Here is a 20,078-nt window from a genome sequence, read left to right as displayed (position 1 = left end):
ACAGAACCTCAGATATTGAAGATGAAATATTTGTAAGAAATCATGAACAGAATCTACAAGAATTATGGGATATCATGAAAAGGCCAAATTTAAGAATTATTGGGATTGAGGAAGGCGTAGAGAAACAAACCAAAGGAATGAACAATCTATTCAATGAAATAATATCAGAAAATTTCCCAAATCTGAAGAATGAAATGGAAAACCAAGTACAAGAGGCTTATAGGACTCCAAATGTACAAAATTACAACAGACCCACACCAAGGCACATTATTATGAAAATACCTAACATACAAAGTAAAGACAGAATTTTAAAGGCCGCGAGAGAAAAGAATCAAATTACATTCAGGGGGAAACCCATAAGATTAACAGCAGATTTTTCAATCCAGACCCTAAAAGCTAGAAGGGCCTGGAACAACATTTACCAAGCCCTGAAAGAAAATGGATGCCAACCAAGAATTTTATACCCACCAAAACTTACTTTCAGATTTGACGATGAAATAAGATCCTTCCACGATGAACACAAGCTAAAGGAATTTACAAAAAGAAAGCCAGCATTACAGAACATTCTCAGCAAAATATTCCATGAGGAAGAGATGAAAAACAACGACGCAAATCGGCAACGGGAGGAACTAGCCTAAAGGAAAAGCCAAATAAAGGGGAAACCAAATCATGTCAAAAAACATAAAAATGAGTCAAATGACTGGGAATACAAATCATATCACAATAATAACCCTGAATGTTAATGGCCTGAACTCATCAATCAAAAGACATAGACTGGCAGAATGGATTAAAAAGAAAAATCCAACAATGTGCTGCCTGCAAGAGACTCATCTCATAGAAAGAGATACACACAGACTAAAGGTGAAAGGATGGGAAAAAACATACCATGCACACGGACACAGCAAAAAAGCTGGAGTATCCATCCTCATTTCAGATAATGTGGACTTTAAGCCAAACTAGTCAGAAGGGATAAAGAAGGACATTACATACTGCTTAAGGGAAGCATAAATCAGCAAGACATAACAATCATAAATATCTATGCCCCGACCACTGGCTCATCCATGTACGTCAAACAAATCCTTCTCAATTCCAGAAATCAAATAGACCACAACACAATAATACTAGGCGATTTTAACACACCTCTCTCACCGCTGGATAGATCATCCAAACACAAATTGAATAAAGAAACCATAGATTTCAATAACACAATCAACAATTTAGACTTAACAACTTATATAGAACATACCATCCAACAAAGAACGAATACACTTTCTTCTCAGCAGCACATGGATCCTTCTCTAAAATAGACCATGTTTTATGCCACAAAGCTACTGCAAGCAAATACAAGAAGATAGAGATACTACCTTGTACTCTTATCAGATGATAATGGATTGAAATTAGAAATAAATGACAGTATAAAAAACAGAAACTTCTCCAATACATGGAGATTAAATAATACACTATTATATGATGAATGGATAACAGAAGACATCAGGAGGGAAATTAAAAAATTCTTAGAAGTAAACGAGAACAAAGACACATCATATCAAAACTTCTGGGACACTATGAAAGCAGTACTTAGAGGAAGATTTATTTCATGCGGCGCATTCAACTAAAGAAGTAGAAATCAACAAATAAATGACTTAACACTACAGCTCAAAGCCCTAGAAAAAGAAGAGCAGACCAACACCAAAAGTAGTAGAAGACAGGCAATAGTTAAAATCAGAACCGAAATCAACAAAATTAAAACAAAAGAAACAATTGGAAAAATTAACAAAATAAATAGTTGGTTCTTTGAAAAAATAAACAAAATTGATAAACCCTTAGCCAGACTAACAAAGAGAAAGAGGGAGAAAACTCAAATTACTAAAATTCGGAATGAACAAGGAAATATCAGAACAGACACGAGTGAAATACAAAACATAATTAGAAGCTATTTTGAAAATCTATACTCCAACAAAACAGAAAACCTCGAAGACATCAACAAGTTTGTAGAGACATATGAATTACCTAAACTGAACGAGGAGGACATACACAACTTAAATAAATCAATTTCAAGCAATGAAATTGAAGAGGTGATCAAAAGCCTACCAACAAAGAAAAGTTCGGGATCAGATGGGTTCTCAGCCGAGTTCTTCAAAACTTTTAAAGAACAGCTCATTCCAATACTTCTCAAAGTATTCCATAAAATAGAAGAGGAGGGAACCCTCCCAAACTCATTCTACGAAGCCAGTATCACCCTGATACCTAAACCAGACAGACACACATCGAGGAAAGAAAATTTCAGACCAATATCCTTAATGAACATTGACGCAAAAATTCTCAACAAAATTTTAGCAAATCGCATACAAAAATATATTAAAAAGATAGTGCACCACGATCAAGTGGGTTTTATCCCAGAGATGCAAGGTTGGTTCAACATCCGGAAATCAATAAGTGTCATTCACCATACCAACAGACTAAAAGTTAAGAATCACATGATTATTTCAATAGATGCAGAAAAAGCATTCGATAAAATACAGCATCCCTTCATACTCAAAACACTAGAAAAAATTGGGGTAGTGGGAACATTCCTTAACATTGTAAAGGCCATCTACACTAAGCCCATGGCCAATATCATTCTAAATGATGAAAAACTGAAAGCATTCCCCCTAAAAACTGGAACAAGGCAGGGATGTCCTCTTTCACACTTCTATTCAACATCGTTCTTGAGACTCTAGCCAGAGCAATTAGACAAACCAAAGAAATTAAAGGGATACGAATTGGAAAAGAAGAACTCAAACTATCCCTGTTTGCTGATGACATGATTATATATTTAGAGGAACCTGGAAATTCCACCAGAAAACTCTTAGAACTCATAAGTGAATTCAGTAAAGTAGCAGGTTACAAGATCAATGCTCATAATTCCAACGCATTTTTATACATAAGTGATGAATCTTCAGAAAGAGAAATTAAGAAAACTACCCCATTCACAATAGCCTCGAAAAAAATAAAATACTTGGGAATCAATCTCACAAAAGAGGTGAAAGACCTCTACAATGAGAACTACAGAACACTAAAGAAAGAAATTAAAGAAAACCTTAGGAGATGGAAAGATCTCCCATGTTCTTGGATAGGCAGAATTAATACTGTCAAAATGGCCATACTACCAAAAGTGCTGTACAGATTCAATGCAATTCCAATTAAAATCCCAATGATGTACCTTACAGAAATAGAGCAAGCAATTATGAAATTCATCTGGAAGAATAAGAAACCCAGAGTAGCTAAAGCAATCCTCAGTAGAAAGAGCGAAGCAGGGGGTATCACAATACCAGATCTTCAATTCTATTACAAAGCAATAGTAACAAAAACAGCATGGTATTGGTACCAAAATAGACAGGTAGATCAATGGTACAGAATAGAGGACACGGACACAAACCCAAATAAATACAATTTTCTCATACTAGACAAAGGGGCCAAAAATATGCAATGGAGAAAAGATAGCCTCTTCAACAAATGGTGCTGGGAAAACTGGAAATCCATATGCAACAGAATGAAACTAAACCTCTATCTCTCACCCTGCACAAAACTCAACTCACAATGGATCTAGTACCTCGGAATCAGACCAGAGACCCTGCATCTTATAGAAGAAAAAGTAGGTCCAAACCTTCAACTTGTTGGCTTAGGATCAGACTTCGTTAACAGGACTCCCATAGCACAGGAAATAAAAGCTAGAATCAACCACTGAGATAGATTCAAACTAAAAAGCTTTCTCTCAGCAAAGGAAACTATCAGTAATGTGAAGAGAGAGCCTACAGAGAGGGAGAATATCTTTGCCACTCATACTTCAGATAGAGTGCTAATTTCCAGAATCTATAAAGAACTCAAAAAACTCTACACCAAGAATACAAATAATCCATTCAACAAATGGGCTAAGGAAATGAACCGACACTTCACAGAAGAAGATCTACAAGCAATCAACAGATTTATGAAAAAATGTTCAACATCTTTAGTAGTAAGAGAAATGCAAATCAAAACTACCCTAAGATTTCATCTCACCCCAATTAGAATGGCGATTATCAAGAATACAAGCAACAATAGGTGCTGGAGAGGATGTGGGGAAAAAGGTACACTCATACATTGCTGGTGGGGTTGCAAAGTAGTGCAGCCACTCTGGAAAGCAGTATGGAGATTCCTCAGAAAGCTTGGAATGGAACCACCATTTGACCCAGCTATCCCACTCCTTGGCCTATATCCAAAGGACTTAAAATCAGCATACTACAGAGATACAGCCACATCAATGTTCATAGCTGCTCAATTCACTACAGCCAGATTGTGGAACCAACCTAGAGGCCCTTCAGTTGATGAATAGATAAAGAAACTGTGGCATATATATACAATGGAATATTACTCCCCCATGAAGAATCATAAAATTATGGCATTTGCAGGCAAATGGATGAAATTGGAGGATATCATGCTAAGTGAGATAAGCCAATCTCAAAAAACTAAAGGACGAATGATCTTGCTGATAAGCGGATGAGGACATATAAAGGGGGGTAGGAGGGGTTAGCGTTAGGGTTAGGGTTAGGTTTGGGGTTAGGGATAAGGAGGGTGGTTAAGAATGGAGGAAGGAAGGACTGTATAGAGGGAAAAGAGGGGTGGGAGGGGTGGGGGGGAAAGGGAAAAAAATAACAGAATGAACCAAACAACATTGCCCTATGTAAATTTATGATTTTTAATAAAAAAAAGAATACATATATTAAATGTATAATTTAAAAAAAGTTGTGTTTCAGCTTCTAGATTTAGCAATTTGTCTGCTGTGAAATAAGGACCCTTAACAATGTTAGTAACACAAGTCCTACATACGAGGCAGTCTGAGTGTTATTTTATCCCATTACAGATTATTCATCAAAATTAGCAACTTTAACATTTTTATGACTTTTTGAAACCACTGAAAACTAAAACATCACACACTAGGTACAATGATGGCTATTGCTAACTTTATGTGGGATCTCAGATATTATAGTAAACCTCCCAAGACCAGTATCAAAGCCAGTGACTGTCTCTACCAGTTGATTCCCAACCCATGTTTGAGACACCTTCTTTTTCAAAGTGAACTCTCTTTCTGGTATCTCAGTCGCTCCTTCCTGTGTTACTCATCCTATTGCGTTCTCCCTCCTGCCACTCCTTTACCCACTGGTACCTTTAGGGTGCCAGCCTCAGCACACATCTCTTCTCATTCTTCTCACTGCATCTGAGTGATGTCACATAGATGACTCCTAAAGGCCATGTGGTGCTTCCTCTGAGATCCAGATCCTTATAACCTAGACTCCAGTTGCACAGCAAACTGAACTCATTGCTTTCTGCCAGTTTGAACTCTCTTCCCTGCCTCTCAACTCAGTGAACAGCACTACCATTCACCCTGTTTCCCAAGTCACAAGTCTGAGCATCACTCAAGGTTCTTCTCTTTCCTTCAGAGTCAAAGTGATACCAAGTATTGATTATACCTCCTAAACACCTCCAATCCTACCACCACTGATCAACTGGATATATTTACTTTTCCTCCCAATACCTGTCTGTGTTTATCCATTGCCTTCACTTCAAAAGCCCAAATACCTCAATATAACAGACAGTAGCACTCACCGCTTACTATTATTTCTTTCCCTTTCTTGTTTTGGTACTGGGAATTGAACACAGGAATGCTCTACCATCACATCCCCAGCCCTTGTAGTTTTTACTTTGGGATGAGGTCTATGTTGCTCAGGCTGGCCCTGTACTTTCAATCCTCCTGCCTCAGCCTCCCTCCCAGATTCACTGGGATTATAACCATGCACCACCTGCCCAGTTTCTTGCTATTTCTTTAAACAAACAAAAACCACTCTGACTCCAATACTGAACTTCACTTGTCTCAAACTCAGCAGGCTCCATCAAACTTCTGAATCACTGCACATATCAATTTTCTCAGTCTGAATGCCCTTTTTTCCTCTCTAAATCCTACTCTCTTTTATTCTACTATAGTTTCTCTCCTGTAAATGGCCCCAATCCTCTCCTAAGATAGATGAGATGCTGTATTACCCAACGTCTCATCCCTGCCACTGTCACAGTTCTTTCCAAGCTACATTATAATCATCCCCTTATTTATTAGTCATTCTTCCCCCTATAGGCATGCTCACAGATTTAAGGTATTCCTTTCTTCTTTAGTCCCAGTATCTGGTTCCTAACTTAGTGTTTGTAGAATGAAGAATAAAGTGAATTATAATGCCTGACTTACTTAACTCAGAGAAATTTTGTGAAGATCAAATTTAAAAACAAGTTATTTGAAAAATGTGAATTAATAAACAAATATAAACAGTGCTTATTACATTTCAGTCTCAATCTAAGGTGCACCTGTCCATGAGAAGACAATGGTAAACGCAACACTAGCCTTGGCAGTTATGTCACCTTTCCCTACTTCTTTCAGTGACTCTCATAATACTTTACCATCTGTCTAACCTCTGTGTTTCTCAACAGCCTGAAACACATCCCCTTTAACACTCTCAAGAAAGATTTGGTGCACACACACTTCAAATAAAGAGAGCAAAAGAGATGAACATGCTTAAAATTCAGACTCCCTTCCTTTGCTCTACTTCTCTAAGAGAAAATCACATAGGAGGGTTAAAACTGGTTTCACAGGCCTGCAATGCTCTTCCTAGGCCCAGCAAAACTCTGCCTGCTGTTACTGATGCTACTCCTCATGGGAAGAGGATTCTAAAATAGGAAACTACTGTCATACACAATTTTGAGCAGGTCTCACTAAAACAGGAACTTATTGTTCATTCGTCATACCTAGAGACCCTGTTTCTTCCTTCTCTGATCATTCTGTCAAGCAAATTCACTCAACTCTAATGTGCAATTATATTCTGAGTCTTTACAGTATATTACTATAAATATCATGATGGATATAACATTTAAAAATGCAAAACTTTTCCTTTTAAACATGCATTTTTAAAGTTCTTCTCTTAAAAAGTGATGGGACTAACATATCTTTGCAAACAGACATTCTCCCTAAGACAGGAGTCTCCAAATGGAGACCTGATCTTTCTGATAAAGGAAATTACCCAGAAGCTTATCATCTTTGAAAGGCTGGCTTTAGCTATTCGGCAGTCTCAGGGAGATGACTCTGCTTCCAGTTTTCCAGGATTTCAGAAATTAAGAAAACGAAGGGAGACTAAGGGTATCTAAGCAGCCATGACACTTGTCGAAATGCACATCAGGACAACCCTGAGACTGCAATTGTGTCCCAAAGAGATACAAACAAAGATCAGATACCATTAGTAAATTTGCAAAACACCTCCAAGCTATGTAGTTATAGAGCTGGGACAGAAACCTAGGTCTGTTCTATTTGAATCTAAAATCCAAGCTCCTTTCACTTGAATTTCTACATTCTTACCCAGCCTGAAAGACTGTTAGCTTCTTAAATCCTACCTCCACCACTGTGCACACTACCATCCTAGACAGCACAGAGAGAAGGCAAAGGTTTCAAAATTGGAAATGTTGGCACTTATTTGTTTATGCAGTTACCATGCACATCCCCACTCCCACAAGCATCCTAAAGTAATGTCTCCCTCCTCCCAGCCCTTTCTTGCTCCTCATACCTCCTGAGTGCCCACTGTTGATAGACAATGAAAAAGCATCTTGCAACCACAAAGCAGGGTCTAGCTTTGTGGAACCTGGAAAAGACATCAGCTGTGCTACAGGAAGTCTGATTACCTATTGAATTGATCTAACCATTCACAGAATGTAATAACTTTAGATTATGGACAAATACTCTTTTAAATATTATAAAAATTTCCCATAATGTAACCTGATGTATAACTATAAAACTGAGTATTTCACTGATTAAATACAGTTGACTATCATACCTGTGCATTGTCTCTGTGCTGTTGCAGAATTTCCCACCTTTCTAAACATAAGAATTCATTTTAAACATCAAAATACTCAAGAACTCCCACAGGATATTTATATTTTAGCCTCATTAATTGAGAAGACCTGTACATCTTAGTCTCCTTGTGAAACATCTAACAGTGCTAACCTCAGAAACATGGCTAAGCTCATTTATCTACCTGGCCTCTCCACTTAACAAAGGACAAATCTTGTTCATGTTTATTTTCCAATTACCATGTCTTAGTGCTAGTTTCTATTATAACAGGAATTTGTGAGGGAGAGTCACACTATACATCTTGGTTATTCACCTTGGTCCTGATGTCTTTCTGATGGAATAACTGAAGAGATCCCAGGTTTCTTCACTTCTGTTAAGTCTGCTCTCCAGGATTTTTCATCCAGACAGGCTGGAGTCACTTTTGCAGGTTCAGAAAGTAAATCCACAGAACTGGCAGATTCTATCAAGAATATGAAAGACATACAAAGATTGGTTCTAAACTTCTAAAAAAGGTTAACTGAAAAATTAAGAGATCATTTCTGAGTGTGAACATAAACATCTAAAACTGCAGCGGGCTTACAGGAAGAGAGCTACAAGATTTGAGTAGGAATAACAATGAATGCTATATTGTAGAGTTTTTCAAAATGTATTTATTTTAAAGTAGAAAAAAGTTATTACCTTGACTTTTAAAATTGTGTATGGGAAAAGTACTGGTAACGGAAGCTGCCAGATAATGTAACTCTGCAGACGATGGGACCTCCAGATGATCACTTTGCTGTTTGATAACATTCTCATTCAAAGACTCTGCTCTGACAGGTAATTCCTGTAGATCATCAGCTTCAATGTCGATCACATTTATATAAGTGTGTTCAACCTGAGTTAAACAGAGCACGTAAAAACCATGCTTTTTTCTTTAGATAGCCACTTTGCCCCACCCCCACCTCCAAAAGGCTAAATTCTTCATTCTTATTACTAACAAGCAAGAAGAGCTTTTATGTGCCTAATCTTAGGGAAGCTGCAAGAAGTAAGCCTCATTGGATTTAGTTTACAATATTCTAGGGCATAATACTTAAACTGATTTTTTTGACCTTTCCTACAAAGCTACACAGATGAGATTTTTAGCTTCATTTCAGTCATTCAATTGTATAATATCTGGAAAAACCATAACAAGTTTTAGTACAAAGACATTATTCAAACTTCTGAATACATAATTTATTACCATACGAGGTGCTAAAGGTGACAAAGATTTCTCTGATATTTCAGTGGGAAGTTTGACATTGAGATGTACATCTGGAACCGACAACTGAGGAACGGTCAAAGGTTCATATTCTGAAAATGAAGAAAAAAAAAATTAGAAACGTAAAAATATCTGTAACTTGCCCTAAATCATTAATTCTGTAAGAACCAGTAAGCAACAGACAATATAAATGTGTATGTCCTGAAAATCTAAGTAGAAGCTTCATGGGTATAAGCAAATTAAAGCAAATTCTATCATATTCTGTGGTCAGTTTACTCTAGAGTAATTCATAATTTAATAAAGATTAAGTACTGCTTTTCTCACAATATAAGAACAACAAAGTAACTATGTCGTGAAAATATTATAATCTGGCTTTCAGTAAAGCCAGATTTTAGGAAATAAACCTATGGCTAAAAATTCTTTAAAAATTTTGTTTCTTGTTATTTAGGTCTTTATTTTTAGTAATAGCTTTATTTATGTGAAAAATAGAAGATCTAGTGGTCCATTTTCAGAATGTAGATAGTATTTAGCCTTAAATGTAAAATTGGATATAAGAAAGGTAGCAAGAGAGGAAATAGAGCAGAAGGGAAAGTTACAAGCAGTTAACTCACACAGTCACACCATAGCCTATGGATGTGGCAGATCCAAAGTCCATGCACCTCAACAGCCCATTCTCCCTGGAGGGAAATGGCAGTGGGAGCTCAGGGTGTGCAAGAAATCCCCAGTGAAGTGGGTACTGAGCTCGCATGGAGATCAGGGTATCTGAGAAACCTTCAATAAGACTGAGTACAAAGGGAAACTCAGTTATAGGAACCTAATGAAAAAGAGGAATAAAAATTCTAGGCCTAGAAACATTCAAGAAAATGGAAGGATCTCATATGTACAAGTCTGCTTTCCCTTAAGAACTTTTTCCTGAGGAACTCATGGGTTCTTACATTCTTTAAATATCTGTACCGACTAATCTGATCCCAAAGCACACTCTGGTCTAATATAGATGTTCCATGCACCTCTTTACTAAAGTAGTTACAGTCATGTTATCCCCCACCCCCACCTCCCATGGAAGCTTCTGTCATTTCCTGAGCTCATGATTTTTCAGGTGAATTCACCTTTGGTCCTGCACATCTAAAGTAAGATATTTTGTTCTGATTTGTTCTAACAAGTTTTTTGTTGTTTTTGGTTTTGTTTGTTTAATTTTTGTTTTCATGCTTTCTTTATTCAGAAGTCAAATATTCAAGAGTCAACTCTCAAATGCAGTGAAAAAGGAAAGAGATCTTCTCCTTTGGAGAGTCCTAAGAAGGAAAATAAACTGGCAATGGTAGGAGTAAATCTTCCCCATGGAGGACAAGTGGCCACCTAAACCTTTGATTTCAGCATCCATCATAACTGTCAGACTCTATTACCAATTGTACAGATCCACTTCATGTCTGAGTCATAGTGTAAAAAAAGCCTGTGACAGGCTGTTTACATTTCTCAAGGGTCAATATACATTGGCAAGAGTAAAGATGTCTTTAAAATTACTAACCTACAAGTTTTTCTAGTTGAACAGTCAATCAAGAAAACATTATAAAATGATTAAAATGCAATGTTCATTGCTTTTAAGAATTATTCTTTGGTAAGAATAACTGACTTAAAATGTTAACTAGACTTGTCTGATATGTTGGTTTCCATGGGTAACCTAAGTTAAAAAGGGGTAAATGAGATTTAACATGAATGGGATAAACATTTATAAATGTGTTTGTTAGAGGAGATGTCTGATTAATTTGCAAAGTTAAAATACTAAAACATCAACCGCTAAATATAAACTGAAGTGTGGCTTCTTAACTTCCATAAGGTAAAATATATATGGGTCTATTACATGTGTTCTTATAAGTTGGTAAATGGAAAAGCAATTTTAAGGTTGCTTTACTTCTGGGCCTAAACTAAAAGCAAAGTTACTAAAAGTTAAAATTCTAACAAGTGTAATTCTATATGCAAGAAGTACAAAAAGTTTCAGCTGAGTTTTGATTAAAGTACTATAAAAAGCATAAAGTATTTCATCTTATTAAAAAGGAGTCATTTGTCTAAATTCAGAAAGTTCATAAGGATTATTTCAAAATGTAAATTTAAAAAAGAATGAACAACTAGAAGAAGAGAGATATAAAAAGTTATAAGAATGAAAATGTGTGTTTCTAGATGACAAAGTATTTTGTAGGGTAAAGTAATATTCTTGTACTAAAGTTGAAGAAGAAAGAAAACTAAGGATGTAAGTAAGTCATAATAAGTTATAGAAGTTTTGTGGAAGGTAAACCTCAAAAAGATTGTGTATGTGACTAAGCTGGCTATAGTTAATACAACCATTACTTTTTAAATACTTTTTTAGTTGAAGATGGACACAATACCTTTGTTTCATTTATTTATTTTTATGTGGTGCTGAGGACTGAACCCAGTGCTTCACATGTGTCAGGCAAGTGCTCTACCACTGAGTTACAACCCAAGCACCAACAGTCATTATTTAAGGGATTTTTTAAAAAATATTTTTTTTAGTTGTTGATGGACCTTTATTTCAGTATTTATAAGCGGGACTGAAAGCCAAACTCAGTGCATCACACATACTAGGCAAGTGCTCTACCACTGAACCACAACCCTAGTCCATGTATTTAAGGGATTTTTCTGAAGTTCAAATTCTAATTCACTGATATGAAAAAAAAGTTTAAAACATTGATTTGCTCTTATCTATCAAGATAATTTCTTGTGTCTTACTTAGGGAAATTAAGTCTTAAAGGACTTGTTTTCATGTCTTTTTATGATTACTCTGTAACTGGTTAAATAAACAACTGTTATTTTAGCTTACTACAATATAGTTGACATCCCCAAATATTTGTGCCTAGAGTATACATTTTGAGAGCTTAGGAGAGAACTTTACCAAGCTGGTGTTCTCCTAACTGAAGTACTCTCTACTGGAAATTTCTTTTAGACGTATATGAAAAACAGCAAATTTAACTGGGAATTTATTTATATCACTTAATGTTCTATAACTGGATAAAGATTTTAAAGTTATATATAAAGATTTTATGATACGCTTTATACTGGAATGCAAATTTAAATATATTTTTGAAAAATAATAAAGAGAGCCTAATCTGTTTAAAAGTTCACAATGTGGTACATGGAAAAATTTTGCCACTTTTTCCCCCCCAAAAAGTTAAGAGCTCTCTTAGCATTTATTTGATTCATATTTTATATGTGATGTCATATTGTGTTAAATGATATTCACTTAGACTTAGGAAACAATATATGAAAACTTTGTAAAATGATATTTAAGAATGAGGCAAAGATCAACTTCAGAAATAAAATAGGTTACCTAAGATTTGCCAAGAGCCCCCCCACCTGACCTAAGACTGCCTCTCACCTTATTCTATGTTAGGATGGCTCCAAATTAGGCCAGAATTAAGCTTATTTAAAGTTATGTCCAAAGGATATATTTTTGTTGTAAAGGTTACTGTGATCTCAAAAATAAACAGAAGATAGAATACAAATTTAAAACTAAGTAAAGGATTGGATAAATTGTAAAAGGTATTTAAAGGTTGTAAAAGAGTTTTAAAAGAAAGTAAAATTTGTCAAGGATCTTGCGAATGAATCGATACAGATATGGGTCTTTGGAGAGGCAAAATAGATATCAAATATACATGAGTATAATTATAGAGATTATGTTTCTTGGTTTGAAGCTATTATACAATCTGAATGTTTTTGTTCTAGTTCATGTTGTATTTTCCTTGTTAAATTTTCTAACTATTGCCTGTTAGTGTTTTGTAGAAGTACTGCTTCTGATAAAGTAATCTGAGTTAATTTGAGATAATAAGTCATTACCTGTAGGACAGACAGGATATAACTAATGTTGCTGACTCCAGTTAAATGGAAGGGGTAACTATAAAATTGTTAAAATTAAAGTTAAAATACAGTATTCCTACTTTAAGACTGGTGAAACTGGCCTGCTAGATATTTAAACCCAAAATTTGGAGACCAAAGTCAAGGAAGTAAAAGGGCAAAGGAAAAAGTAGCCAATATTGTGACCTTTGCTCTCTAAGGTCAACAAGGACCCAGGGAATAACAGGACCAATCGAAGGGACCCACAACTCTGGGGAGTCACCTGACTTCTGGACTAGGGGAATTCTGAGGACCATAGAGAACAAGAAGTCAATCAGTGCACATTCTGCAAAGAGGATGGTCACTAGAGAGGGAAATGTCCTTGATGGAAACTACATGTGGTCAGTAAGACTCTGACCCATCCTTGCAGATGGCACAACTGGTAAAGGAAATCTAAAGGAATCAAGAAACTTCTCACAAGTCCCCAAAAATGATCTCTAACAATCAGCTGACTCTTAACAATGGAGAGGAAAAGATCAATTTTGACCAATCTGGGCTTAGATACCTGGCAGGAGAGTATTTTAAATACTAAAGCACAGTCATACAATGACAATTAAAAATGGGTGGTTTCCACCTCAAAAAGATAATATGGCTAGGATGGAGGGCAATACTAAAGGGTACAAGTACAAAAAAGAAAATTAAGACCAAAATGTATAAAAGAAAAAGGGGAACTTGTGAGAAATAGAAAGTCCATTTTCAGAATACAGTATTTAGCCTTAAATGTAAAATTCAGATGTAAGAAAGGCAGCTGAAGAGAAAATAGAGCAGAATGGAAAGTCACAAGCCATTAACTCACACAACACCATAGCTTATGGATTTGGCAGGTCCAAAATCCATGTACCAGAATAGCCCCTTGACAAACAGGAGGTGGATGAAGGGGCTGGCCTGACCAACAGAGATAGAAATCTCTGTGTTAGGAATTACTAACTTAGATAAAGAAGTAAGAACTGCATATGTGTCAGAATACATTCATTCTGAGAAGACTTTCCCATCATGAGAGAACAAAGGAGGTGGAAACAACTAAAGATATTTCTTTAAATAACCCAGTAGAAGACGTAAACCCTAGGAGATGCTGGGGAAGACTGTGTACTCCATAGTACTCAGCCAATGAGGAACCTGGAAGGGATCTTGTGCACTAGGGGATTATATGCTGATTGTAACCGCTCTGGGGGGTGCCTGACTACCCAGATACCTGATCTTGCAAGACCATCAGTAAAGTCTCACTGTTTGCTCTACCTTGTGTCTCTTAATCCATGCTTTGGGTTTAGATAGGTGAGCAAGTTTCTCACATTTAGATATAATCATACCCTTCAAAAGGGTGCTATTAAGTGGTCTTTAGTATATTCAGAACCCACAGCTAAATTTTACACTCAAAATGTTTCAACATCTAAATTTCACAAAAGTTACTTGCTTCTTATTCAGCAGTAAAATAAGCTTGTCACATGTCTCTTAGCAGGCAGTATAAGTCTGTGCCTTTTGTTCTTGGGCTCTAATCTTATTTCCCAGCATTTCATTTTTATTACAGCATTACTTTCAAATTTCATGTTTAAAAATACAACTTATGATCATAATGAGAATAGGAAACTTGCTGTTAGTTTTGAATTAACCAAAAAACTAGAAAAAAGAAAACTGAAAATAATTCAACTGTCATTCTGTTTCTATTAAATCAGCTGATTGGTTTAATTGCTTTTTTAAATGGGGTTGGTGACTTCAGCTTTGGCATCATATAACTATTATCAGTCAAATTGTTTTCAGAAAAGAAAAAAAAATCATACCTAAAGTGGAAGAAATGATATGCTGATTTTTATCACATTCAGAAACAACTTCTTGAGAAACAACTTCCTTATCTTGTAAATCAGATTTGAAGCAAAAAGAAAAAACAGAGAATTTCAAAAACACAGGAAACAAATACATGAATACAGATAATTAGACATTATGTATAAAAAGTGGTAAAGACTGACAACTATTTAATTTTAATAATTTAATTTTAACTTTAGAGTTTTAGTATTATGTATCCCCTGGCCTTTCTCCAGATGAATTTTGGCAAATAGCCTGCCAACTTTATAAGATTACCCAGCAGCAAGGCAAAGTATCTTCAAGGTTTTCTCAAAGACATACTTAGATAAGAACATTTAAAGAATGTTTCTCAAAGGCAAACCAAACTCATTATTAATCTCAAAAACATCTTTTTGAACCCAAAGGTACTTTATCACTAAGCTACATCCCTACTCCTTTTATATTTTTTTATTTAAGACAGGGTCTAAGTTGTTGAAGGCTTTAATAATTTGTTGAAGCTAACCTCACACTTGTGATTCTCTGGGATTATAGGTGTTCACCACCATGATCGGACTCAAAAACAACGTACACATGATCAACCCAACCTCAATCAGAAATAAACACAAAATAATGACTTTTTGTGACCTATCAGATCAGGAAAGTCAAGGCTGTATAAATCATATTAATGACAAAAAAGGGGTGGAGGGGCTCTTATGCAGGAAGATACTCACTGAAGCATTATTTGTAGAGCAGAAAAAACTAAAAACTGCCTAGTAGCTCCAATAATAGGAAATTGGTTAAATATTTTATGGCACAGCTAGAAAAAGGAATACACTTACAAAGTACTTTTTTGATGATACAGGGAAAAGTCTGGCGTAAGTTGAAATCAAAGTAAAACAAAAAGGATACAAAGTGAGCCAGGTATGGTGGTGCACACCTGTAATCCCACAGCTCAGGAGGCTGAGGCAAGAAGAGCTCAAAATCAAGACCAGCCTCAGCAATTTAGCGAAACCCTAAGCAACTTAGCAAGACACCATCCCTAAATGAAATATAAAAAGAACTGGGGGAGGGGGTAGAAGGGCTGGGGATCTGGCTCAGTGGTTAAGTGCCCCTGGGTTCAATCCCTGGTACCAAATAAATAAACAAATAAAAAGGATATAAAATACACCCGCTACACCTTGTTATCCAAATTTAATCTACTCCTGAAAATATGCTGGACTGAATTTTCGGATACCAGAAGATTTATTTCAAATGAGGAAAAACATTGTAGCTTTCATTTTTCTTCCCATAGCCCCCAGACTGGGGATTAAACCCAGGGGCTCTTTACCACTGAAGTATATCCTTTATCCTTTTCGAGATAGGGTCTCCATAAGTTGCTAAGGCTGGCCTAGAACTTGCAATCCTCTTGCCTCAGTCTCCTGGGTAGCTGGGATTACAGGTGTACACCATGGTATCCAGCTAATATAAGGCATTTTAAATATCACTTAATTAACATTCCTTAATTCATTAGTAGTATGTGCTCTGCAGTGTAGAGCATAGATATGAATTACCTTCAACACTGCTGCAAGGACTACATGCAACATTACTGTAATGCAAATACAGTACAATGAAGTAATATGTTAAAAATATACTCTAATTAGGCTAGGTTGTGCACACTTGAATCCCAAGGACTTCACAGGCTGAGGCAGGAGGATCACAAATTCAAGGCCAGCCTGGGCAACTTAGTAAAACCCTGTCTCAAAATAAAAAATAAAAACTACTGGAGGTATGGTAAAATGCCCCTGGGTTCAATCCCCAATACAAAAAACAAACAAACAAACAAACAAACAAAACCACTCTAAGAGAGTTTCAAGATATCTGGAAAACAACTATAACAATATTGGGATTCCTGAGAATTAAACTCTTAGGGAAAAGCTAGGGAAGACTGGAATACATGGACAAGGGGAGTTCAAAAAATGGGGACACTTGCTATGTAAGTATTGTATCTAGTTACAGAAAATGACAAAAGAATAAAAGACAAAACCATACCAAAACATTATTGCTAAATTGTATAATTAATTTTCATCTCTATCATAGTTATTATCCAAATATTCTATAATAATCATTATTTTAAAATGATGTAAGCAAATATTTTATTAAAAGACAAAATTAGAATGTGTTTGAAAAGTACTTAAAATATTCTGCACACAGAAGAAACTGTTCACTGAATGTCATAAAAAATGAATTACTGTGACATATGGGCAGAGTACTATTCAAGATACTGTTCCTAATGATTAGTAATATCAATGAAGAAGTTTTACAAGCAATTAACAGTAGATCCTTGAACATTCACTTCCTCCACTCTTGGACAGAGTTACAAGACCCTCCCAAACTAGCCCCAATCTCATTTTTTACCAAGCTCAACTTTATTCACCCTATCCCCAGGCCTCTCAACCTTAGGAAAGAAATTTAAGTGAACGAAACTCAGGGCACTGAGAATCCAATTCAAAACATTATTTCTAACTAACTTGGGATGTAGTCTCTATCAGTTTTGAAGAAAATCTCTATTATGTTTTACTAAAATTATTATAAATTCAATCTCTAATTTCCCCTGGTTGGGGAGAAGAACTTGGCTAAGCAACTAATATCACATAACTTTAAATTCCATAACTTTAAATCACTGCCTTAAAGAAAACATATAGATTATCTTAAATACATTAAAACATATGAGTTTTTTAAAAAAAGAAAAATAGCACTTTACCTGGGTCTGTGTTTGTGCTTACATCCTGAGTTCCTATAGCTTTCTTTTGTACAGAGGCCATGAAGTGCAATCCAGCTGAAGTATTAACATCATCTTTCAGCATTTCTTAAAAGGAGCAAAACATTGGAAGTAATCATTGAGCAGCCCACATGTCACGGGGAGCCCAGAGGCCCAGTGAGTCAAAGAAGGTAAAAGAAGGGATTAGAAGTTACCCAAGTGGACTTTCTGCATGAGGTGGCAGGAGCTAAATCTCAAAGACAGAGGAATCAAAACCAAAACTGAGGAAATCTGTATGTTCAGCCCAAAAACCTAGAGATTCTTCTCACTAATGAGGATCTAGCTGAAGGTTACCCAGAGAAGTGATAAGGCCTCAACAAGTATGTAGAAAAAAGATTTGCGTAGGTAAAATTGAAGTAAAGCAATCAGATGCTTTACTTCAATTAGATGAGGTTGCTGCAGCAGTGTAAACAAACAAAAAAATGAATTTAAGAATTACGAGGGAGATAAAATAGGCCGAAACTGGTTACTGACTGGATGAGAGGAGAAGGGGAAAGGCAGAATTCAGAAAAATATGTTTTTTGGTTAGGCTAGCATCCACACAATCAAGATACAGAACAGAGATCGAAGAAACCTGCTGGGGTGGGAGGAGGTAATAAATTCAGATTTCACATGTGACTTAGGTTATTTCCACCCAGGCAGGAAAGCTCAGTGAAATCAAAGTTTGAAGCATATAACAGCAGTTTGGATTTAGATTTAGATTTTTCTGGGAGATGACACAGGGAGACTGGCACACTATGGAATAATAAAAAACATAAATTTTGTCGTTGTCCCTAGTTCTAGGCACAGTCATTTTTATATCCTATGTGTATCTATATCTGTAGATAGAAAGGTATATGTATATATATGTGTGTGTATGTATATATGAAGAGTGTCTTTTGTTATTCATAATGAGCCCTTCTGATCAAACTTGAATTTATGCTAATGAGGTGACTTCAGGATGGGGTTGGTTACCACAGGAAACAACCGAATGATTACAGGGTTAAAACTATCAGCCCCCTATCCACCTATCCTACCCTTACCTTTGGGGGAGGGCAGGGTAGAGAATGAGTTCAATCCCAGTGGTCAGGTTTGTGATCAGTCATGCCTATGTACTGAAACTAATAAAAATTCTGAAGCAAACAACTAAGGGGGCTTCCTGGGGGTGTGGTAGACCCATGGATGTGCTAGGAAAGCGGCCTGCGTAAAGAGGGCATGGGAACTGTGCTGTCTTCCTCGCTGCCCTAAACATTACATTTGGCAATTTCTAATTGTAGCCTTTATAAATGGCCTCATAATCTTAAGTAAAGTGCTTTCCCAAATTCTGTGAATTGTTCTAGTGAATTATTGAAGGCAGGAACAGAAAGGGAGCTGTCAAAGGAACCTGTGAATTTATAAAGAGGCTGGCAACAATGCACATGTCCTGGGGATCTTGTTTACAAATGAAGCACTCTTGTGGAACTAAGCTCCTCACCTGTAGGATCAGTGCTAACTCCAATAGTCAGTGTCAGCAGAGAATTGAATTGTAGCACACTTGGTTGGGTCAGAGAATTGTTTGGAATGATAAAACACACATCCACTGGAGTGCTATGCAGTCATTAAAAATAACAATGTAGCCAGTGCACAGTGGCACACTCCTGTAATCCCAGTGGCTCAGAAGGCTGAGGCAAAAAGATTCCAGTTCAAAGACAGCCTCAACAACTTAGTGAGGCCCTAAGCAATTCAGTGAGACCCTGTCTAAATAAAAAGGGATGAGAATGTTGCTCAGTGCTTAAGTACCCCTGAGTAGTTCAATCCCTGGTACCAAAAATAAAAAAAAAAAAATAACTTTGTACAAGAACATCTAGGGACATGGGGAAAATATCTACCTTTAACGCTAGTATGTAAATATACAAGTTAGTTACAAATACAGAAGTATTTGCAGACAGATAATGTGTAGGGATGTTCATAAAACAAAGTCAAAAAGAATTACCACTGTTATTTCTAGATAGAAAGATGATGGGAAATTTTAATATTTTTCTTATTCCCTATTTGTCCTTTCTAAATTTTTAATATGTATTATCTTTACAAAGTAAAAAAATATGTTAAAAGTGAAATGTCACTAGGTATGGTGGCACAAACCTGTAATCCCAGCAACTCAGGAAGCAGAAGCAGGAAAAAGATCAAAAAATTCAAGGCCTAGGGCTGGGGATATAGCTCAGTTGATAGAGTGCTTGCCTCAGCAAGCACAAGGCCCTGGGTTCAATTCCCCAGCACCGCAAAAAAAAAAAAAAAAATCAAGGCCAGCCTCAGTAACTTATAAAAATAAAAAGAGCTGGGGATGGAGCTCAGTGGCAGAGCATCTGCCGATCATGTGCTACGTTTTGTGTTTAACCCTGTATTTAAAAAAATAAATAAATAAAAGTGGGAAAAATAGTTTATAACAGTGCAAAAAAAATTGCAGAGGGTTAGGAAGCGAAAGACAAGCTGAGCAGGTCAGTTAGGAGGTGGCT

The 20,078-nt window shown here is 36.2% G+C and overlaps 1 protein-coding gene across 14 annotated transcripts in view; it reads right to left on the bottom strand.

The window, feature by feature from the left end:
- CPLANE1 (ciliogenesis and planar polarity effector complex subunit 1) overlaps window positions 1-20,078 on the bottom strand; it is a 173,225-nt gene that overhangs the window by 65,514 nt on the left and 87,633 nt on the right. For 11 of the 14 annotated variants that reach the window (XR_013764779.1, XR_013764780.1, XM_079145730.1 and 8 more), the window contains 6 exons: window positions 17,551-17,655; window positions 14,810-14,881; window positions 9,117-9,226; window positions 8,576-8,771; window positions 8,211-8,357; window positions 7,614-7,688 (listed from right to left, as the gene is read on the bottom strand). Coding sequence is in view for 11 of the 14 variants with exons in the window: in XM_079145730.1 (XP_079001856.1) it covers window positions 7,614-7,688; window positions 8,211-8,357; window positions 8,576-8,771; window positions 9,117-9,226; window positions 14,810-14,881; window positions 17,551-17,655 (705 nt within the window). In the remaining 3 variants the exon portion in view is untranslated. The remainder of the gene's footprint in view (window positions 1-7,613; window positions 7,689-8,210; window positions 8,358-8,575; window positions 8,772-9,116; window positions 9,227-14,809; window positions 14,882-17,550; window positions 17,656-20,078) is intronic. The other 3 variants (XR_013764781.1, XM_079145729.1, XM_079145726.1) reach the window with 1 other exon arrangement.

This window comes from Sciurus vulgaris (assembly GCF_902686455.1).
Source record: "Sciurus vulgaris genome assembly, chromosome: 6".
Classification (NCBI taxonomy): Eukaryota; Metazoa; Chordata; class Mammalia; order Rodentia; family Sciuridae; genus Sciurus; species Sciurus vulgaris.
This window is presented reverse-complemented; position numbering and strand designations above follow the sequence as displayed.